The 24,441-nt window shown below is 38.6% G+C and overlaps 1 protein-coding gene across 1 annotated transcript in view; it reads left to right on the forward strand.

Moving 5' to 3' along the window:
• Positions 1-24,441, forward strand: part of Ankrd31 (ankyrin repeat domain 31) — a 162,627-nt gene that overhangs the window by 103,154 nt on the left and 35,032 nt on the right. The window contains exons 19-22 of the mRNA XM_076927219.1: positions 1,737-1,852; positions 3,736-3,823; positions 5,193-5,289; positions 22,307-23,300. Of these exons, the coding sequence (XP_076783334.1) occupies positions 1,737-1,852; positions 3,736-3,823; positions 5,193-5,289; positions 22,307-23,300 (1,295 nt within the window). The remainder of the gene's footprint in view (positions 1-1,736; positions 1,853-3,735; positions 3,824-5,192; positions 5,290-22,306; positions 23,301-24,441) is intronic.

Below are 24,441 nucleotides of genomic sequence, written 5' to 3' on the forward strand. Positions count from 1 at the left end.
ATAGGTTTCTACAAAATGTGCATTACTCTCGATCCATCTTAAAGCTGAAAAATGCAAACTAAAACGTTGCTGAGTATGGAGTACCTGTCTATGTGGAGATAAGTGGCACCATAACTGTAATATATTGTCTAAATAACAATGGGTAGTGGGCAGCTCTTAACATTTGTATTGCCCAGAGGGTATAAAGTAGTAGTGTTCAATTCTGGGAGAAGTTGGAGATTTAGAAAGTGTGTGGATGTTGAGGATTGAAAGGTATATAGAACCTGTGTGTGGGAAGAGGAAGTCAGGGAGAAACTCTGTGGATACAAGGAAAGTGTGAGCAAGTTGTGAGTGCTAGTGGCTCAGGACGGATGAGCTGTGATGTGTGCTATGTGAGCAACAAAGAGAAAGGGGCAATAGAGTGTTTCAGTGACAGGCAGGTTTACCCATTGTCAAGTCTTACACGTTTGAAATCATCCCTCCCATAGATACGTTTTCTCTCCCACAATTCCCATGAACCTGGAGACATAGTGTAGTGTGAGGGATCCAGCCCAGGGATTGCGACTCTTAGGAAACCTCTATTGTTACTAAGCTGTGACACCAAGCCTGGAAGGTGCTATTGGATTGGAGTTACTGAGGTGAAACATATACCATCTGCTAATCGAACATTAATCTCCCTACCTTTGTTTTGACATAGAGATATAATTGAAACCAAGCTGGTGATTTATCTGTGGAAGGACAGGAAAAGGGTAACATTATACTGAAGTCTTTGCAGCTAAGATTTCATTCTGTTAAAATGTATAGTGAATGTTTCCTGAAGTTATTAGATTCATAGTAAGAAGAATGTTTCAAGAAAATGTATAGCTAGGCAAAAATTTATCAAATATTTTGAAATACTTTCTACTTTATAAAGTGTTTAAAGAGAATTGATTGTTTTGCTTTTCCTCATGATTGAACCTTGACTCAGAAGACACTCAGGAATGCGTCTGCTCTTGATGTGGAGAGTGGAGGAGACAGGAGCGATCTCTTCTAGCTTAATGTGCTTATCACCAGCTGTTGGTTTTCACAGGTGGATGAATTTCATTGTGACTGGTCACAACCAAAAATACTCAATATGTAACTATTAGTGATCTAGATCACATGTAGATCAGGGTCAGGACTGCTAAAACTCTTCTCTTTCTTGGAGCCCCATGGAGTTTTCTCTCCTCTTCTACAGCCGTACTTGAAGATTCGACTCTATAATTTGACTGAGTTTAGCACACTGGGGAATCTTGGCATTTGGACCCTGGGACTCCTGTATCTACTGATTGCTGAATGTATATTTAGTCATGTGCTCAGAGGGCTGGGAACGTAGAGCAAGTGATAATATGGGCAAAGGGGAAAACGACCAAAGAGCTACAGAGCAGTGAGCCACAGGCATTACCAGTGTGTGCTTGGATTCAGATTACAACATCTAGTTTCAGAATTACTGTGTGCCAAGTTTCCTGAACTCTTGACATTTCAGTTCTCCTAACTACCTATTTCAAGAGGTTTTTGTGGATATTTTAATATTAAATAAAATGATACACCAGCAAATAATCTAGTATGTGATAAGTGCTCATAAAATGTTGTCATAGTTAATAATAATGAGAAGCACCTAGCATTAAAACAATAATTGTAATCTTATTCTTTTCATCCTTTTCAATTAAAACTGATAAAAGAAGACGCTTTTGAACATTCTTATTTTCTAATTTTATTTTTCTAATTTATTTTTTTAGTAAAATTTCCTGCTGTTCAGCCAAAAAGATATAAGCAGTTTATCTGTGACAATGACAAAGCAGTTAGTTCTCCTGTCCCCTCGTATAAAGCGATGAGGAGTGAGAGCCTTCCTGCGGTAGGTGACATGTGCAGTAAGTGGTGATGAGGTCCATTCCTTCTTCAGCCTGGAGAATACCATCCCTTCAAATCACACGGATATGGGCATGGATTGAACATGTGTTTTCATGACAGTGTCAGTTGAACAAAATGAGTCAAGAAGATATGATGTGTGATTAACTCTCAGTTGTCCGCACTGACCAAGGAAGTACACATTAGCCACTGTCCTTTCTAGCCTCCTTGAGCCTTTGAATACCTTTCCTGCAGACGCTGCTACCGTCCTGTTATATCTTCATTCACACTGGAGGATATGCAGTTCATAGAAGACTCTAGAGCCCACATAGAGGACAGCAATGTTACTGGCTTAACTGCCTTGAGTCCCAACATCTAATGTTAGAATTTGTGGTGGACTTCAGTATCGCTCAATAAATATCATTTACATATGGATAGGTTGATTTGATAGGTGATATTTTCAGTTAAAAACTACTAAGTTTATTAGACACAAACTTAAGTAAGGTACCATCTTCAATATAATTTTGAATATGCCATAGTCCATTGTTGAAGATCTATACGTATATAATCAAGATCTACAATATAAGCGAGACAGGAAAGTTGACACAAAAGTAGTATCTTTAGTGGAATCTAAAGGTAGAGGTTTAGCCTGAGCACAAATATGGACCTTCTTTTTGCTTTTGTAATCATAAGTGATTTACTATGTGAATAGATAGGCCTTGGATTTTTATTTGTTTTGCAGTTTCATATTTTGTATTTTTACTATGATACGTTTAATAAATGGCAGTACAAAGGTTGCTTTGCCACCTCTAATAAGACAGCTCACCAGGTAAAGGCACGTGCCACCAAGCATGACGACCTGAGTTCCAGCCCTAGAATCCAGATGGTAGGAAAGAACCAACTTCCAAAACTTGTCTTCTGTCTTCCAGTGTGTACATACACACTAAATAAATGTAAAACATTTTTCTAGGCTTTGACATATAATTAAAATAATAAATATATATTAAGAATTTATGAGAAGATAGATATTAGTCCATTAATCATTTATTGCATGAGAGTTATGCTTGCATCATTTTGGAAAGCATACACAAAAATAAAACACATGTTCCTGCTTATAAGAATTGAAGAAATATTTTGTAAAAAGCATTATATGGCTGTAAAATTATGAATTTACTGAAAGATAAGTCAGTAGGGATTATGTTAGGCAGAGGTTTTATGTTTGAGATGGATTTTATAGAACAATACCTTATACTAGTGCTGTTCTGAACATTTTACATGAGTATTTTCTCTTGGCTCGGGCACAAGAGGGAAACTAACTTGCAGCAGTCAGTAAGCTGGGAAGAAGTGGAGCCAGGAGCTCGCACAGGGACTCTGCCTCTGAAGCACTCCTTAAAAGAAGGAACAGAAACTAGGAGTGCACTTCCGGTAGGAAACTTAGCAGTGCCAAGGGCACAGAGCAGCCCAGTGAAGCCCCTTTATGTGCTTTCTGAGGGTAGTGTTTCATATTTCTAGAGTTGTGCATAGGATTTTAATAATGTGCAGCGATAATCATACAGTCTTAAAGTAAACTTTGCATATGTGGTCATGAAATAGTATATGTGAGGTTTTTTCCTCCCATCTTACAGTTTCAAATGAAGTCAGAAGTTAAAGTTTCTTGTATGGTTACTCCTTTTCTTCTGTTTTTCAATAGATCACTATATAAGGCAACGTACATTTAAATCAATCTTTATACATCTTCAACATTCATTCAGTTAAAGTCACATAAAACATGAATGCATTTTGAGAACACTGAGAGATGAAATTTTAAGCTGCATATTCTTTGTATTTGTCAGACTATCAAATGCATATCTTCCCTCTTATAATGGAATCCTTGACATTTCTATCTGGCAGCATCAGACCATCAGTGCCATTCTACAAGATATAGAAGAAAAACAAGAAAATTTATTAAAGTTTGAAATAAGAAACCCTGAAGATGAAGGTAAATATGTACTTCTTATTTCAACATTCAGAATAGCTAAAAGCAGAGAGTGTGCATGAGTGTGCATGTGTGTGGGTGTAGTGGTGTACATGTGTGTGCTCAGGCAGGCATAGACCATGAAGCATGCATGAGATAAGAAGACATAGACCCAGGATAGTTTTCTCCTCTTTCATGGTCAGCAAACATACATAAAAACATACATAAAAACAAACATACAGAAGCAAATTTTAAAAATTAAAAAGGAGTTAGTGGAATTATCTTCGAAACTTTGAAGAAAAATTAAATACTTGAAGAATTAACAAAGAATGATGGGACTTTGCTCTTTAGTTTAAACAATGTTAAACTGAGGCTGATGGGTAAACTCAGTCTTTTTGCAGAGACTAGAAAGAAAGTTGCTTTCCATCTTAATTTGAAAGGTGTAAATGCTTATTATTTTCTTTTTAGATATCATGTTCTTTGTTCTGGAAATAATAAAACTGATATATTGATATCATGCACCACTTACATCTGTAAATTCTGAACATCTTGTCCTTTCACCATATATGCTTTGCTCTAGGACCACTTGAGAACACCTTGTTTTGTGAAGTTGATATACTTTTGAAAACTAGTGTCAAAAAGATTAAATTACAGTGGGTAACATTTTTCTCTAAGGAAAATAAATGTCCAATCATTTTGGCCAAAATAATGAGCTTTAGTTTCAGTGAGGAATTGTATTTCAGAAAATAAGGTGGGGAGCCTGTGAGACGCCTCAGAACTGCTGCACAGGCCTGGATGCCACATGCCTGTGTGTGGTACATGCATTTGTCTACACATAGACAGACATGTGCATACGTTACAAATATACACCACCACAGACAAGAAGAAAAGAAAGCTGATCATAGAGTTAGAGCAGATGAATCCCAGCCCCTAGACCTAGGTCAATGGGATAGCATAATTAGAATTTAAGATGGACTGTTCTTTCTTGGTACAGTGTTCTTATCTGAGTACCTCAGGCATTTCATTAGGATGATGTAATTAAGCTTTGATTTAAGTATCTGGGCCACTTATATTGGAAAGTGGGCAGGAATAGTGAGGTTGTTTTGTTTTGTTTGTTTGTTTGTTTTGTTTTTCGAGACAGGGTTTCTCTGTGTAGCCCTGGCTGTCCTGGAACTCACTCTGTAGACCAGGCTGGCCTCGAACTCAGAAATCCACCTGCCTCTGCCTCCCAAGTGCTTGGATTAAAGGCGTGCGACACCACCGCTGGGCTAATAGTGAAGATTTAAGCCCCATCTCAAAAAATAAAGGACAATAAGTCTAAATTTATGTGAATAGATGCAGCATTTTCCAGTCTTCAATTACCTGACCTTTTATTTTATCACTGTGTTTCTAGAACAATACATTGAAAAGATGTTAGAGATAAAAGAAGTTATGGATAATATACTTGCTCAGCAGAAAACAGAAAGGGATGATCTAGCTAAAAAATACAGGTGAGTAGGGAAAGGACTTAATTCAATTATTATGATGCCAGAGATTAGACTTGGAATATTTCCCAAAGGCCTGTGTATTAAAAGCTTGGTTTCCAGCTTGGCAGTGTTGGAGGTGGTGTAAATATTAAAGTGGGGTCCAATGGAAGTTTTCCAGTTGTTGCGAGACAAACACCAGAAGAGTTAATGAAACCCTAGCTTCTCCTTCCACTTTTTGCATCTTGACCATGAAGTAAACAGCTTTCTTTTGTCACATACTATTATCATGATGTCTCACAACATGAGATATAGAGCAGTAAGCTAGCAATGACTGAACCCTCCGAAAGCATGATCCCCCCCCCCAAATAAAATTCAAGGATTTGTTACAGTCACTGAAAGCTGTGTGGTATTTCTAGTTTTCTAAACATTTATTTTTTGAAATTTCTTATTAAATGTATTCTCTGCATGCTGCATAAGACTGACAGTATGGTTTCTCTGTCTGACTTCTAGCTTCTGAGGTACCTCCTCACTGATTTCCACAGCTTGTACCAGATTCACTCCCAACAGTAGTGCATTCAGGCTCCCCGTTCCCTTCATCTTCTCCTGTTTTTGTTGTCACTTTGGAAGATTGTTATTCTGACTAGGGTGAGATGGAATCTAGCGTAACTAATTTGCATCACCTGATAGCTGATGATGTTGAACATTCTTTTAAATGATTATTAGTCATTTCATTTCTTTCTTCTGTTGAGTATTCTCTGTTCTAACACATGGCACATCTTAAACTGTTTTCTTTTTTTTTTTTTTTTTGACACCCCTCTCCCCCCGACCCCATGGTTTCCCTGTGTGACCCTGGTCTTCCTGGAACTCACTCTATAGACCAGGCTGGCCTCAAACTCAGAGATCCATCTAACTCTCCTCCTGAGTGTCGGATTAAAGGCGTGCGCGACCATGTCAAGCTCTGGGTTGTTGTCTTGATGCTTAGTTTATTTATTTCCTGTATATTGTAGAACATATCCTCTGATGGATGTGTAGATGGCAGAAATTTCTCATTTTCTGAGCTGCCTCTTCACTTAGTTTCCTCTGCTGGACAGAAGTTTTGGATTTTATGAGCTTTCATGTGTCATTTTCTTTTTCTCTGTACTGCATTCTGTTTAATGCCCTTCCTTCATGGCTTTCCACCCCTTTCAGCTTTCATCTCACACCTAACAGCCCCTGTCTCTACTCACCACTGCAGTGTTCCTATCAGATTGACGCATGCATGAACTTTTATCACAACTGTCATTCAGAGTCGACCAATAAGTTAGTTGCTTTTGTGGTTTTGTGTACTCCTAATTTCTTTTTTTTAATTGGGTATTTTATTTACATTTCAGATGCCATCCCCTTTCCCCATTTCCCCTCCCTAGAAAACCCCCATCCCATGCCCCCCTTTCCTTTTTGCTTTTATACAATTTTTTAAAATGTTAATCAAAGGCTTTATAAGTTTCATAATGCTCAATCAGAAGTGTAACCCAATACCCAACCTAGATATATCAACTATCTTTGACTGGTGGAGACACGTGAACATCTGCCTTCATGCCCCTCTCTCTTTCGATCTCTTTCTCTCTCTCATCACCTAGCTTCTCCTCTCCTTCATCTTCTCCTCTCCTTACTTCATCTCTTCCTGGAGTCATGGGTCCCTCCCTATGTGCTCCCAGGCTGGTGGTTTAGACCCTGGGGGGCTCTGGTTCTTAGGTATTGTTGCTTTCCTCCTGGGGTCACAAACCCTTTCTGCTCCTTCAGTCTTCTCTCTAAGTTCTCCATTGGGAAACCCTTGATCATATCAGTGGTTAACTGTGAGCATCGTCCTCTGAATGTGTTAGTCTTTGGCAGACCTCTAAGGAGACAGCTATATCATGTTCTTGATAGCATGGACTTCCAGCCATCCACATCAGTGTCTAGCTTAGGTGACTGTGCATGGGATGGATACCCAGGTGGAATGGTCTCCTGATGGCCCCTCCTTCAGTTTCTGTCCCATGTTTTGTTGACATATTTGCTCCCTTGAGTATTTTTGTTACTCGTTCTAAGTAGAACTGAGGCATCCCCTCTTGGTCTTCCTTCTTCATGAACTTCATGTGTTGAGTCTTCGCTATTCCAAGCTTTTGGGCTAACATCTGCTTAACAGTGAGTAAATACCATGTGTGTTCTTTTGTGATTGGGTTAACTCACTCAGGATGATAATTTCTAGATCTATCCATTTACCTAAGAATTTCTCGAATTCATTATTTTTAATAGCTGAGTAATACTCCATTGTGTAAATGTACCACATTTTTTGTATCCATTCCTCTGTTGAGGGACATCTTGGTTCTTTCCAGTTTCTGGCTATTATAAATAAGGCTGCTATGAACATAGTGGAGTATATGTCCTTATTATATGTTGGAGCATCTTCTGGGTATATGCCCAGGAGTGGTATAGCTGGATCCTCAGTTAATGCTATGTCCAATTTTCTGAGGAACCGCCAGACTGATTTCCAGAGTGGTTGTACCAGCTTGAAATCCCACCAACAATGGAGGAGTGTTCCTCTTTCTCCGCATCCTCACCAGCATCTACTATCACCTGAGTTTTTGATCTTAACCATTCTGACTGGTGTGAGGTGGTATCTCAGGATTGTTTTGATTTGTATTTCCCTGATCACTAAGGATGTTGAGCATTTCTTAAGGTGCTTCTCAGCCATTCGAGTTTCCTCTGTTGAGAATTCTTTGTTTAGCTCTGTACCCCATTTTTTAATAGGGTTATTTGGTTGTCTGGGGTATAATTGCCGTTTTATCTTGTTGACAGTGTCCTTTGCCTTACAGAAGCTCTGCAATTTGATGAGGTCCCATTTGTCGATTCTTGATCTTAGAGCATAAGCCATTGATGTTCTGTTCAGGAACTTTTCCCCTGTGCCTAGGTATTCGAGGGTCTTCCCCCACCTTCTCTTCTATTAGTTTCAGTGCATCTGGTCTTAAGTGAAGGTCTTTTATCCACTTGGATTTGAGCTTTGTACAAGGAGATATGAATGGATTGATTTGCATCCTTCTACATGTTGACCTCCAGTTGAACCAGCACCATTTGCTGAAAATGCTGTCCCTTTTCCACTGGATGGTTTTAGCTCCTTTGTCAAAGATCAAGTGACCATAGGTATGTGGGCTCATTTCTGGATCTTCAATTCTATTCCATTGATCTTCCTGCCTGTTTCTGTACCAATACCATGCAGTTTTTATTACTATTGCCCTGTAGTATAGGTTGAGGTCAGGGATGGTGATTCCCCCAGAAGTTCTGTTGTTGAGAATAGTTCTCGCTATCCTGGGTTTTTTGTTGTTCCAAATAAATTTGCAAATTGCTCTTTCTATCTCTATGAAGAATTGATTTGGAATTTTAATGGGGATTGCATTGAATCTATAGATTGTTTTTGACAAGATGACCATTTTTACTAAATTAATCCTGCCAATCCAGGAGCATGGGAGATCTTTCCATCTTCTGAGATCTGCTTTGATTTCTTTCTTCAGAGACTTGAAGTTCTTGTCATACATATCTTTCACTTGCTTGGTTAGATTCACTCCGAGATACTTTATATTATTTGTAACTATTGTGAAGGGTGTCATTTCCCTAATTTCTTTCTCAGCCTGTTTATCCTTTGAGTAGAGAAAGGCTACTGATTTGTTTGATTTGATTTTATATCCAGCCACTTTACTGAAGTTGTTTATCAGCTTTAGGAGTTCTCTGGTGGAAGTTTTAGGGTCACCTAAGTATACTATCATATCATCTGCAAATAGTGAAATTTTGACTTCTTCTCTTCCTATTTGTATCCCTTTGACTTCCTTTTGTTGTCTAATCGCTCTGGCTAAGACTTCTAGTACTATATTGAATAGGTAGGAAGAGAGTGGGCAGCCTTGTCTGGTCCCTGATCTTAGTGGGATTGCTTCAAGTTTCTCTCCATTTAATTTGATGTTGGCCACTGGCTTGCTGTATATTGCTTTTACTATGTTTAGGTATGGGCCTTGAATTCCTGATCTTTCCAAGACTTTTAACATGAAGGGATGTTGAATTTTTTCAAATGCTTTCTCAGCATCTAGTGAGATGATCATGTGTTTTTTTTCTTTGAGTTTATTTATGTAGTGGATTACGTTGATGGATTTCTGAATATTGAACCATCCCTGCATTCCTGGGATAAAGCCTACTTGATCATGATGGATGATTGCTTTGATGTGTTCTTGGATTCAGTTTGTGAGAATTTTATTGAGTATTTTTGCATCAATATTCATAAGAGAGATTGGTCTGTATTTCTCTTTCTTTGTTGGGTCTTTGGGAGGCTTAGGTATGAGCATAATTGTAGCTTCATAGAACGAATTGGGTATTGTTCCTTCTGTTTTTATTCTTTTTTTTTTCTTTTTTTTATTTGTTTTTTTGAGACAGGGTTACTCTGAGTAGTCCTGGCTGTCCTGGAACTTACTCTGTAGACCAGGCTAGCCTCGAACTCAGAAATCCACCTGCCTCTGCCTCCCAAGTGCTGGGATTAAAGGCATGCACCACCACTGCCCCGCTTTATTCTGTGGAACAGTTTGGAGAGAATTGGTATTAGGTCTTCCTGGAAGGTCTGATAGAATTCTGCACTAAAACCATCTGGCCCCGGACTTTTTTGGTGGGCAGATTTTTAATAACTGCTTCTATTTCTTTAGGGGTTATGTGACTGTTTAGATGGTTTATCTGCTCCTCGTTTAACTTTGGTACCTGGTATCTATCTAGAAAATTGTCCATTTTATCCAGATTTTCCAATTTTGTTGAGTATAGGCCTTTGTAGTAGGATCTGATGATTTTTTAAATTTCTTCTGTTTCTGTTGTTATGTCTCCCTTTTCAGTTCTGATTTTATTAATTTGAGTACTGTCTCTGCACCCTTTGGTTAGTCTGGCTAAGGGTTTGTCTATCTTGTTGATTTTCTCAAAGAACCAGCTCCTGGTTTTGTTGATATTTTTTATAATTCTTTCTGTTTCAACTTGGTTGATTTCAGCCCTGAGTTTGATTATTTCCTGCCGTCTACTCCTCTTGGGTATATTAGCTTCTTTTTGTTCTAACGCTTTCAGGTTTGCTGTCAAGTTGTTAATGCATGCTCTTTCCACTTTCTTTTTGTGGGCACTTAGAGCTATGAGTTTTCCTCTTAGCACTGCTTTCATGGAGTCCCACAAGTTTTGATATGATGTGTCCCCATTTTCATTTAATTCTAAAAAGTCTTTAATTTCTTTCTTTATTTCTTCCTTAACCAAGTTATCATTGAGTAGAACATTGTTCAGTTTCCACGTGTATGTGGGCTTTCTGTCGTTTTTGTCCATGTCAAAAACGAGTCTTAGTCCATGGTGGTCTGATAGGGTACAAGGGATTATTTCAATCTTTTTGTATCTGTTGAGGCCTGTTTTGTGAAAAGTTATATGGTCTATTTTGGAGAAGTACCATGAGGTGCTGAAAAAAAGGAATATTCTTTTGTTTTAGGATGAAATGTTCTGTAGATGTCAGTTAAGTCCAATTGGTCCATAACTTCTGTTAGTTTCATTGTGTCTCTGTTTAGTTTCTGTTTCCACAATCTGTCCATAGCTGAGAGTGGGGTGTTGAAATCTCCCACTATTATTGTGTGAGGTGCAATGTATGCTTTAAGCTTTAGTAAAGTTTCTTTTATGTATGTGGGTACCCTTGCATTTGGGGCATAGATGTTCAGAATTTCGAGTTCCTCTTGGTACATTTTTCCTTTGATGAATATGAAGTGTCCTTCTTTATCTTTTTTGATTACTTTTGGTTGAAAAACGATTTTATTTGATGTTAGAATCACTATTCCAGCTTGTTTCTTGGGACCATTTGCTTGGAAGATTGTTTTCCAACCTTTTACTCTGAGGTAGTGTCTGTCTTTTTCACAAAGGTGCATTTCCTGTATACAGCAAATTGTTGGGTCCTGTTTATGTATCCAGTCTGATAGTCTATGTCTTTTTATTGGAGAGTTGAGTCCATTGATATTAAGAGATATTAAGGAAAAATGAATGTTGTTTCCTGTTATTTTTGTTATTGGCAGTGGAGAAATGTTTGTATAGCTACCTTCTTTTAGGGTTGTTGGAAGATTACTTTCTTGCTTTTTCTAGGTTGTAGTTTCCCTCCTTGTGTTGGAGTTTTCCACCAATTATCCTTTGAAGTGCTGGATTTGTGGTAAGATACTGTGTAAATTTGGATTTGTCATGGAATATTTTGGCTTCTCCATCAATATTGATTGAGAGTTTTGCTGGGTATAGTAGTCTGGGCTGGCATTTGTGTTCTCTTAGGGTCTGTATGATATGGGTCCAGGATCTTCTGGCTTTTATGGTCTCTGGTGAGAAGTCTGGTGTAATTCTTATAGGTCTGCCTTTATATGTTACTTTACCTTTTTCCCTTACTGCTTTTAGTATTTTTTCTTTGTCTTGTACATTTGGTGTTTTGATTATTATGTGGCGGGAAGTATTTCTTTTCTTGTCTAAACTATTTGGAGTTCTGTAGGCTTGTTGTATATTTATGGACATCTCTTTCTTTAGGTTAGGGAAGTTTTCCTCTATAATTTTGTTGAGGATATTTACTGGTCCTTTAAGTTGGGAGTCTTCCCCATCTATACCTATTATCCTTAGGTTTGGCCTTCTCATTGAGTCTTGGGTTTCCTGTATGTTTTGGGTTAGTAGCTTTTTGTATTTTGCATTTTCTTTGACAGTTGCGTCAATGTTTTCCATGGTATCTTCTGCACATGAGATTCTCTCTTCTATCTCTTGTATTCTGTTGGTGATACTTGTGTCTATGACTCCTGATCTTTTTTTTAGGTTTTCTATCTCCAGGGTATTGTCCCTTTGTGATTTCTTTATTGTTTTTACTTTCAATTTTAGATCTTGGATGGTTTTGTTTAATTCCTTCTTCTGTTTGGTTGTGTTTTCTTGCAATTCCTTAAGGGATTTTTGTGTTTCCTCTTTAAAGGCTTCTATCTGTCTACCAGTGTTCTCCTTAAATTCTTTGAGAGTGTTATTTATCTTTTTCTTAAAGTCCTCTATCATCATCATGAGAAGTGATTTTAATTCTGAATCCTGCTTTTCCGGTGTGATGGGGTGTTCAGGGCTTGCTATGATGGGGGAACTGTGTTCTGATGATGCCATGTAACTTTGGATTCTGTTGCTTACATTCTTGTGCTTGCCTTTCGCCATCTGGTTGACTCTAGTGCTGCCTGTACTCGCTGTCTGACTGAAGCCTGTCTTTCCAGTTATCTTGCTTGTGTCTGATCTCCTTGGGGTCCAGATGTCTCTGTGATCTTCTCCTGCTACTCTGAGTACAGTGGTACCTCTAGGATGCCTTAGGATGTGGTGCCTCCAGGGTAGCAAACCAGCTAGGTGTCTGCTGTTCTGGGTGCAATGTCTCCTCTAGGATGTCTCAGGAACAGGTGCCCACTCCTCCAAGTGCAGTGTCTCCTCTAGGATGTCTCAGGATAAGGCTTCCACTGCTCTGAGTGCAGTGGTTCCTCTAGGATGTCTTGGGATATGTTGTCTGTTGCTCTGAGTTCAGTTGTTCCTCTGCCACTCTGAGTTCAGTAGTACCTCTGCTGCTCTAGATTCAGAGGACCCTCTATCACTCTGGGTTCAGTGGATCCTCTAGGTTGTCTCGAGAGGAGTCCGGCGTCCAACCAGGAGCTGACCGAGCACGGGTGTGCACCAGGCCTCTGATCCAGGAGAGAGGTGGAAAGGGAGAGCCACTCCGCAGGGGCGGGGGGTTGGGTTTCTGCTGGAATCTGAGCGCTCCCCACACTCAGCTGTGGGCGTAGGGCGCTGTGTGGGTCTTCTTACCTACCGCTCTGGGTTCAGTGAACCCTCTGGGTTGTCTCTGGAGGAGTCCAGTGTCCACCCAGGAGCGGACCGGGCGCAGATCTGTACCAGGCCTCTGATCCGCCTTCCGCCTGTCTCCCGGATCAGAGGCCTGGTACTTCTAATTTCTTAATGCCATTAATGAACTGTATGATGCTAATATATTGATAATATATTTCTTGTGACTTTTTCAGAAAATATTCTGTAGCTTTTTTCCTTTGAGCGTATTTTAAAATTAGTTTCTCTTGAATGTCCTCTTTATGTTCAAAATTTCTAAATATTTTATTTACATGTTTTACCTTATAACCATTTGACATTTATTATATATCCACCTTTTCTGGACTTATTAAAAATCAGCTCTTAAAACTTTAGTTATAAATCTTTTATTTTCATTTTTTTATATGTCATACTGGCTTAATTGCTTTTAGCTATGTATACAAATACCCACTTGTTGAATTAATTGTGTAGTATTTCTTGTTTTATTTTTATTGACATTTTTCATACTGTACATTTTCATCAACTTTTTCCCCTACCCCAATTCTTCCCAGATCCTACCCACCCAATTTTATGTTCATTCTCTCTCAAGTACCCTTAAAAAACAAAACCCAAGAAACACACACAAATGCCCAAACAGAGCAAAATGAGTCATTTTGTCTGTGCTTGGGGTCTGCCCTGAAATGTGGTTAATATGGCCAGTGAGATTTCACTGGAGAAAACAGATTTTTTTTTTTCCTCTTTGTAGATAGCTTCTTGGCTCCAGGTGGGAGCCCCTGTCCACTTCCCCACCTCAGTACTGGAACCCCCATTTTGCTTGAACCTGTATGGGTCCTGTTCATGCTGCCAAAGTCTCCAAATTCTTTCCAGGACTTTGTGCCCCCAAAGTCTATCACTCTCTGCATTGTCTAGTTGTGGGTCTCTGTATTAGCTTCTATCTGCTGCAAGAAGAAGCTTCTCTGAGGGCTGAGTGAGGCATACACTCCCTCCCTCCCTCCCTCCCTCCCTTACTCACTCAAAGGAGTGTGTTGTTAGGAGTCATTTTGTCACTATGTCCTTTAGCAGAGTGATGGTATTGGGTTTTCCTCTTGGCCCGTGACTTGTCTAGTCATGCTTTAGCAGGATCAGGTAGGGTTCCATCTCCTAGAATGGTCCTTAAATCCAATCAGAGAGTTGGTGGTTACTCCCATCATATTTGTGCCACTATTGCACCAGTGTGTTTTATAAGCATGTCACTGTTGTAGGTTACAGGGATTGTAACTGGGACATACTAATAATTACTTTCCTCCTCTGGTGGTGTCCACAGTACCTTCCAGTACCAAATACACTAGTCAGTAGGGGTGACGTTTCTGTTCAGATACCAGTTCAACTTCTTTGTGTTCCATGACATAAGTAAGTGGTATCCTCAGCATCAGGGCCTTACCTTCAGGTTGTAGAAAATAAACAGTATCCTTGACAATGACAATAGCCTGTGTATTTGGGAGTTTCCATTGGGTCCTCTTTGGCCAGTGATTCAACAAGTCATTAACCTATTCCTGACACTGGAGGTTTTACTTACTAGCATAAGATATCTAGTTGTATCCCCTGTTCTTTGGTGACCCCATTTAGTTTCCTTTTGTCTATGTGTGTATATTTTAAGAAGCTTTTATGGTGGTAGTTTTCTATATGGATTTTCAGATTGCTTTTACTGTTACTTGTCCCTCCCCATGTTCCCTCCTTATACTTCTCTTCCATTCTCCTCCCTGTTTAAGTCACCTATTCTGGTTTCCCATTTCTCTCTCCATAATGACATGTTGTTTCCCCTTCCTTGGGAAATGTTCTTCTTAGCCCTAGTTCCTTACCAGGTACCTAACCTCTGTGCTTATTTGGATTGTAGAACACATATTATCAAAGGCCTGGAAGATAATATCCACATGTAAGAGAAAATATACAATATTTATTTTGGAGGGAGTCTGGGTTACTTGACTCACAATTATTTTTTTTCTAATTCCATCTATTTACCTGCAAATTTCACTTTTCTTAATAGTTGAGTAATATTCAATTTGTAATGTATAGTACAACGTTCTCATTTTTCAGTTGATGGACATCTAGGCTCTTTCTAGTTTCTGGCTGTTATAAATAGAACAGCGATGAACGTGGATGAACAAATGACTCTGTGGGTGTAGACTCTTTGGGGTATATGCCCGCGAGTAGTATAGCTGGAACTCAAGGTATATCTTGAGGTAGATCAACTTCCAGCTTCCTGAAAAACCACCACACTGACTTCCATAGTAGCTGTGTAAGTTTGCACTCCCACCAGCAATGGATAAGTGTTCCCCTTTCTCCATATCTTCACTAGCACACTGTATTGATCTTGGTCGTTCTAACTGGTATAAGGTGAAATCTCAAAGTAGTTTTACTGTACATTTCCCCAATGTTAAGGATGTTGAACATTTCTTTAAGTGTTTCTCAACCACTAATGCTTCATCTTTTGAGAACTATTTATTTTTGTGCCCCATTTTAAATAATTTATTCTCTTGATGTTTAGGTTTTTTTTAGTTCTTTTAAATTTTGAATGCTAACTTTTATAGGATATATAATTAGTAAAGATATTTTCCCATCCTATAGGCTGCTGCTTTGCCTGAATGATGGTGTCTTTTGCCTTACAGAAGATTTTCAGCTTCATGAATTATTGATTGTTGATCTTAATGCCTATGCAAATTGGTGTCCTGTTCAGGAAGTTCTTTCCTATACCAAGTTCAAGCCTATTCCCCACATTCTCCTATAGCAGATTTGGGGCACCTGGTTTTATGCAGAGGTCTTTGAGGCATCTGGAGTTGAGTTTTAGGCCGCTGGCTAGATAATGGATCTATTTTTTTCTCTTCTACATGCAGCCATCGAGTTTGACAGCACCATTTGCTGAGGATACTGTCTTTTCTTCAGTATTTTTGTCTTCTTGGTTAAAATCGGGCGTTCATGAATATGTAGACTTACATCTGGATCTTTAGTTCAAGTCCATTGACAAAGTGTCTGTTTTTGCCAATGCCATGTTCTTTTGTTATTATAGCTCTGTAGTATAACTTGAAATTTGGGGTGGTGCTAATGCTAGCAGGGTTTTTTTTATTATTTAGGACTATTTTAATTATCTTGAGTTTTCTCTGTTTCCATATGAAGTTGATTTTTTTAAATTTCTGTGAAGAATTATATTGAAATTTTGATAGAGATCGTGTTGAATGTGTTGAATATTTATGGTTGAATGGCCATTTTTATAATATCAAAGATACCAATCTGTGAGCATGAGAAATCTTTGAATCTTTTAGTGTCTTCTTCAGTGTCTTAAACTTTTTTTCATGCAAGTATTTCACTTGCTGGGTAGAGTTACCCCAAGACTTTTTTCCTATATGCTAATGTGAAAGATGCTGTTTCTCTGTTTTTTTTTTTCCTCAGTCTGTTTGTCATTTGAGTATAGGAAAGCTACTGATTTGTATTAATTTTGTATCCTGCTACTTAACTAAAAGTATCAGCTGTAGACGTTTCCTGATGGATTTTTTTAGGGTCTATTATGTATCATCTGCAAATAAAGATACTTTGATTAAAGGTACTACTTCTTCCTTGCCTATTCATAGCCCCTGGATCGCCTTCTGTTGTCTTACTGCTCTAGTTAAGACTTCAAACACTGTATTAAGTAGGTATGGAGAGAGTGGACATCCTTGTCTTGTCCCTCAGTTTAATGGAAATGCTTGAGTTTCTCTCTGTTTGTTAATTTTGGCTATGGGTTTACTATAAATTGCCTTCATTGTATTGAGGTATGTTTTTTGTATCCCTAGACTCTATAGGAATTTTTATCATGAAGGGGTGTTCATGTTCATATGGTATATTGGTTTATAATTTTTTTCTTTTTATTGGGCCTTTGTGTGATCTTGATATCCTTATAATAGTGGTCTCATTAAAAAAAAAAAAATTAGGAACTTTTTCTTCCGTTTCTATTTTGTGCAGTCATTTAGGGAGTGTTGGCATTAATTCTCTGAAGATCTGGTAGAATTCTTCACCTAATCTGTCTGGCACTGGCCTTTTGGTATATGTGTGGTTGGGAGACTTTTAATTACTACTTCTATTTCGCTAGGAATTGTAGGCCTTTTTAAATTACTGATTTTATCTGATTTAACTTTGGTATGTTGCCTGGTATGTTCAGAAGTTAAGAGTACTGCCTATTCTTCTAGGGCTCCTGAGTTCAATTCCCAGCAACCACATGGTGGCTGATAACTTTGGTATGTCATATATACCAAAAGAAATTAATCTATTTCTTTTTTTCTAACTTGGTGCATTATAGATTTTTAAGTGTATCCTCTTTTCATCTGTAATTTTATTAATTTGGATTTCCTCTCTGTTAGTTAATTTGGCGAATAGTTTGTCAATCTTGTTGATTTTCTCAAAGAATTAATGCTACATTTCATTGATTTTTTTTTAAAAAATATTGCTCTTTTTTGTTTCTATTTTATTGATTTCAGCCTCAAGTTTGATTATTTCTTGCCATCTAGTCTTTTAGGCTGTTGGGTTTTTGTTGTTGTTGTTGTTGTTGTTGTTTTTCTAGAGTTTTCAGGTGAGTCATTTATTTGCTAATATGAGGTCTTTCTAATGTTTTTGATGTAGGCACTTAGAGCTATGAATTTGTCTCTTAAAACTGCCTTTGTTATGTCCCATTTGTCTGGGTATATTGTTTTTGTATTCTCATTCTATTCTAAAATGTTTTTTAATTTTTCTTTTTTTTTTTGCCATTAATTTATTCACTTTACATCTCGATAGCAGTCCCACCTCCCTCTCCTCCCAGTCCCATCTCCAAATTCCTCCTGAATTACCCCTTTCCCTTCTCCTCAGAGAAGGAGAACTCCCCTTGGGTACCACCCTGCCTTGGAACATCAAGTCACAGCAGGAATAAGCACATCCTCTCACAATGAGACCCTCCTAGGCAGTCCAGCTAGGGGAAGGGGATCCAATGCCAGGCAACAGAGCTGGAGACGGCCCTCACTCTAATTGTTAGGGGACCCACATGAAGACCAAGCTGCACATCTGCTACAAATGTATAGTGGGCCTATAGTGCTCTTTGGTTGGTGGTTCAGTCTCTGTAGGTCTTCTTGGGGGTGTCTTTGAACCCTCCAACTGTTCAATCCTATCCCTCACTCTTCCACACAAACCCCAACCCCCACCCACAGCTCTGCCTAATATTCAGCTGTGGGTATCTGCATCTGTTTCCATCCACTATAGGATGAAGCCTCTAAGGAGACAGTTATGCTAGGCTCCTATCTGCAAGAATAGCAGAGTATCAAAAGTGTTAGAGGTCAGCTCTCTCCCATGGGATTGGTCTCTCAAGTTGGGCCAGTCAGTGGTTGGCCATTTCCTCAGTCTCTGCTCTATCTTTATCCCTGCACATCTTGTAGGCAGGACAAATTTTGGGTTGAAAGTTTCACTGAAGGGTTGGTATCCCTCTCCTCCACTAGAAGACCTGCCTGGCTACAGGAAATGACCACTTCAGTCTCCATATCCCCCACTGCTGGTAGTCTCACCTAGGGTCACCTCTGTTGACTCCCAGGAGCCTCCTCCATCCTAGGTCTTCAGCTAGTACCAGAGATGTACCCCACCAATTTTTGTTTGTTCTCTCTCTCCTCTCCTCTCCTCTCCTCTCCTCTCCTCTCCTCTCCTCTCCTCTCCTCTCCTCTCCTCTCCTCTCCTCTCCTGTTTCCCGTCTCTCACACCTGAATCCCATCCTAGTTACCATCCTCACCCTATCTTCCATCCTCTCTCTGTCCACCTTAAATGTCTGTTTTGTTTCCCTTTCTGAGTGAGAATCAAGCATCCTCCCTTGGACCCTCCTTGTTACTTAGTTTCTTTGGGTCTGTGGATTGTAGCATGGTTATCCTGTACTTCATGGCTAATGTCCACTTATAAGTGAGTATGTACTAGGCATGTCTTTCTGGGCCTGGGTTACCTTACTCAGAGATGTCACACTACACAACAAGGACACTTGGTCAACTCTGTTCATAGCAGTTTTATTCATAATAGCCAGAAACTAGAAACAACCTAAATGTCCCTCAACTGAAGAATAAAGACAATGAGGTACATCTACACAATGGAATCCTACTCACCTATTAGAAACAAAGACATCATAAAACTTGAAGGCAAATAAGTATTTTTAATTTTTCTGATTTCTGTCTTGACCTGTGTTTCATTAAGTGGTGAGTTGCTCATTTTCCATGAATATTTATATTTTCTGTTGATGATATCCAGCTTAATCAACAATGATCAGATAGAATACTTCAATTTTCTTACATCTTTTGAGACTTGCTTGTGTCCAAGTATGTGGTCAACTTTGGAGAAAATTCCATGAGCTACTGAGAAGAAAATATATTCTGTGTTTTTGGTGAAATGTTCTGTAGATATGTGCTAGATCTGCCTGATTTGTGATGTTATTTGATGTTAGCATTTCTCTAGTTAGCTTTTTGTCTGGGTGACCTGTCTATTGGTAAGAGCGTATTAAAGTCAGCCAAATCACTTTGTGAGGGTAAATGTGATTTTTACGTATAGTAGTGCTTCTTGTATACCGTTGGGTGCCCTTGTATTTGATGTATGAATGTTTTCAATAGCAGTATTCTCTTGGTGCATTATTTTTCTATGAGTGTGCAGTGTCCTAAATCTCTTCTGATTAATTTTGGTGTGAAGTTTATTTTGTCAAATGTTAAAATAGCAACATCCTCCTGCTTCTTTGTTCTATTTGCTTGGAATACCTTTTTTTTTTTTTTTATCTTTTTATCCTAGGTGAGGTCTGTCCTTGGTTGTATAGTGTCTCATGGGTACAGCAGGACACATCCTGTTCTCTAGTCCAGCCTATTAGTCTGTCTTTTTATTGAGGAATTGATACCAGTGATATTGAGAGTTACTGATAAGCAGTGTTTATTGATTCCTGTCATTTTCTTGTTATGGTATGAATTCATTATTCTTCTTCACTCACTATTCTGGTGTGTCTTTTTGACTATGGTAACCTCTTTAAACTGAAGTTTTCCTTCTACTGCCTTTTTGAGCTAGAATGGTAGCTGAAAATTGTTGTAGTAATTATTTTAAAATGGCCTCGGTCATACTAACTATCTAAGCTGCAGCAGCTCTGCCTAAAACAGCCGCCATGGTCAGAAACCTCCACAACGGAGGCTTATTTATTTGACTATCTTGGCTCAGAGCAGCTACATTTTCTCTCAGCAGAGGACCTGTCTGCCAACAGTTTTTTGTTCACAGGTCCTGAGCTGAAGTCACATGACTCCTATCAGCGCCAATCACTCACTCACTTCCTTTTTTTAAAAAAAAAAATACCACTTCTACTCTCAGGTGAATAGACTTAAATTTCTAGTGAATTTGTGCCTGAACTTGGTTGCCCACTTTGTTGAAGTAATTATTTTAAAAATGGCTGCCAGCAAAGCCGACTATCTAAGCTGCAGCGGCTCTGCCTGGCTCAGCCGCTATGTTCAGTAGCCAGAGGCCACGTGCGTGCCGCAGCTAGAAACAGCCAACCAGAGACACTAGCCCTGCCACCCACAAGATGCCAGTGTGGAAGATGGTTCTGACTATCTTCCACGATGTCTCCACAAGGCTGGTCAGTGCCTGGACCATCCTGCCAACCACCTGGGCTCAGTACAGATGAGACTCTAATGCTTAGATTATCCAAAGCCTTATATATTTAGTACTGATCAATAACAAGATACCCTTACAATCAGAGGTGTAATCCAATACCCAACCTAGATATACCAACTACCTTTGACTGCTATATACAAGAGAACATCAGCCTCCATGTCCCCCTCTCTCTCTCTCCTAGCTCCTCTTCTTCCTTCTCTTCCTCTCCTTCCTCCTCCTCTTCCTCTCTTTACTCCTCCCACCTTAGCTCCTCCTACAAGAAATTGCTTAAATTTGGCTCTCTTCTGCAATATATTTCTTTCTCCATTAATTATAACTAATATTTTTGCTGCATGTAGTCTGGACTGGCACCTATGGTCTCTCAGAGTTTATAGAACGTTTGTCTAGGTCCTCCTGGCTTTTAGAGTCTCCATTGAGAAGTCAAGTGTTTTTCTAATGATTCTGCTTTTGTATGTTACTTGGTCTTTTTCCCTTGTAGCTTTTAATATCCTTTTTCATTGTTGTTCTGTACATTTAGTGTTTTTATTATTATCTATATATTATATCCTTCTTTAGAATTTTGCTGTTTTAATTCTAAAATAATAAGTAGTGGTAGATATCACCTGTACAAACAAAAACTGTTTGGTTCCTCAAGAGTATGTATAGGTTCTAAGGCCAAAAAGTTTCAGAGCCAGTGAATCCAAGAACTCGTCCTTAACCAAAAGACAAATGTGCAGGTGTGATGAGTCTCTTCCTCTAGCTTAGTCTTTAAGATTCTGAGATCTTGGAGTTGGAGATGCTTGGGTTAGTATTTTGTCTGGGAGATTTTTCTCAACTTGAAAATGCCTCAAGACAGAGTCAGAATACAAATGAATTAACTATATTTTCAGGTCTCACTGAAGTATTATTATTCAAAAAACAATCTTGTACTCTATAATTAGGGAACCCGAGTAAAGCTTACTCCCATTTGTAATTTTAAACGAACCATTTCTTCTTTAAACCAGATAAAGTGAAAATTTAGTAACAGTAGTACTTACTCAGCTGCCAGTCACTACCTGCCATCCAGTATACTGTAGATTACCCAAGTTCTGTTTTCATTTTTAAGTTCACTGAAATAATGTTATATTCTGTTTTTAATAAAAGGCCATCTGGAGCCGCAGAGCTGTCTCAGAGGCTAGGAGCACTTGTTGCACTTTCAGAGGATAGGGGTTCAATTCCCAGTACTTACATGCTGACTCACAACCATCTGTAACTCTAATCCAGGGCATCCAAAGCCGCCTTAGGATCTCTGGCACCAGGCATGCATGTGGTGCACATACATCATTCAGGCAAAATACTCATATACATAAAATAGTAAAAGAAGTAAATTTAAAAATGTCTTAAAGTCAAACTCAAATAAGTGTCAGTTTCCTTATAAGGGAAAATGTATCTCAAATATAGATTTTATTATACTTAAAGATGATGCACATTAGGAGAGGGAAGGAGTATCTTTTATAAACAACAGTCTGTGAAGAATATCTTCTATGTTAATATTTTTTTCTTTTACTTATAGGGTGTCTATGGAGTCATTTAAGCATGGGCCCCTGAGAGAACAACTGGCTAACCTGGCCACAAGACAAAAGAGTCTTTTAGTTGTTGCAAAAAAACAGAAAAAGATAAGACTGAAAATTCAAACCTATAAGAATACCACACCATCATCTGGTGTTAGTTTAAGGAAGCCGCCATGTAACTCAGACATCTCTAGTGACAAGAAGAGCCAAGAGCCTCCTAGTATGGGAAACTCAGCACATGCCCAGTCAGGCTCACTTGCTCCTGTCAATCATGCATACAGAAGCATGCAAGAAGTACCATTGTCTCCGGAACCACAGAGTGACAGCCAGAATATTAACATTTGCTTAAGTGCACAGGCAATAAGAAGAAAAGAATTCTCTGGAAATGACACAAATTCTAAACAAAATGTCCAGGATTGTGCCTTGGGTGGGTTATTAAGATCCAAACCCCCAGAGGACACTGAGAAAATTATGTCATCATCCCAACCTACTGCTCTTATTCCTCAAGCAGAAAATTCACCAGCAGAAAATATTTTTACAGAAACTACAGTAAAAGGCTATGGATGTGATAGTTCTGTACTAACTGGCACTATAAATATTTCAGAAGATAAAAGTATATTTTCCCAAAATGATGCTTGTCTACCAGCTGTTTCTCAGAATCAAGAGCTTTTCCGTTGTAATCCAAAAAGAAGAAAGCAGAAAACAGCTTCCCAACAACCATCTGAGGGAACATCAGAGCCTCTGGCTCAGGCCATTGCTGTCTTAGACACCTATACTGTGCATCAGACAATGCCATGTCTTAACAAGTCAGCTTCTGTTGTCTCACATACAGATAGTATTCAGATCTCTCCTTCCTCTATGTCTGCCCAGCAGCATTCTACCAAAAGGGCTCCACACCACAACACGACTCCCAGAAAGAAAACTGTGCAGCTCAAAGACTTGATAGTACTTGGAAAAATTAATCCAGGAAATAACATTCTGGAATTTAAAACACAGGTATTTTTTTTCTTTAAAGTCTTGCAGATTTTATAAGTAGTGTTGGTCTAGCATAGTGTAGACATATAGGAAATAGGACGTGGCTGTGCTTTCTGAATGGAGGGATATACCTATTAAATCCTTAAGAAGAAAAGCCATATCCTAGTCTTGTTTGCCCTGATAGAATTTACTCATAAGCACCTTTGGTTCACAACTACAATCAATTATACTGTAGCAGGAAGAATTTATGAGCAAAGATAGGAAATTGTTGTTATTAGTTCCAAACCAGGTTCAACACTGCTAAGCCATTCCCAGGTATATGTTCATTTTTCTGCCATAAAGGCTCAGTTTAAGGCCACACTTGAAATTTCAGTAAGAAACGCAAATAAAAATATAATATATGCATAAAAGTGGATGGTGAGAAAAAATTCTGTTAGATGTACCTATTAAAAAAAAATTTTAGTTTCTTCTTACTTTTTGAAAGAGGAATTTAGCATGAAAAAGATTACCAAGTCTTTGAATATGCTTCTTTGCTTTGGACTGCTCTTTGAGAAATCAACCCTGCCTAACCAGAATTTAACCTGAATGGCTGTTTCCTACTCTTCTCATTCCTAGACAAAGACTTACTTCAGAAGCTTTACTTACAAGCTAAGAACAAAACAATTTAATATTAAAGTTTAAAATTACAGTTCTGGGATCACATTATGGTTTGATCTCATTTCTTTCAATGTTGTAGTTTTCTTGAGAACCAGTTTGATAAGTAATAACTACATTAACCAGAGCACATCAATTTTTAGCAGATTAGTTATAGTTATTCTGGTTTTGACAGTTGTGGCTACTTGTCTAGGTCAGCTTAATAAATCTTAGGTAGAGTATAGTGGGGTATAATTTGTATACAGTACACTGTGTATATTCAAAGTATACTATCTGACAAATCTGACACATGTATGTACCTATGAAATTCTGTCCACAAACAATACTCTCCATCTGCTCCCCATGCTTCTTGGGGCCTGCTTTATATCTGTCTCTTCTTCCCCTGCCTCAGACAATTGCTGTTGTGCTTTGTGCTTCTAATTTGCATCTCTAAGAATTTGAATTGTGGGAATCATACTTTACATAGTAATTTTTGTCCACTCTTTTCTTGTAGTCTAATTATTTAAGA

Source organism: Arvicanthis niloticus, chromosome 29 (assembly GCF_011762505.2).
Source record: "Arvicanthis niloticus isolate mArvNil1 chromosome 29, mArvNil1.pat.X, whole genome shotgun sequence".
In the NCBI taxonomy this organism is placed as follows: Eukaryota; Metazoa; Chordata; class Mammalia; order Rodentia; family Muridae; genus Arvicanthis; species Arvicanthis niloticus.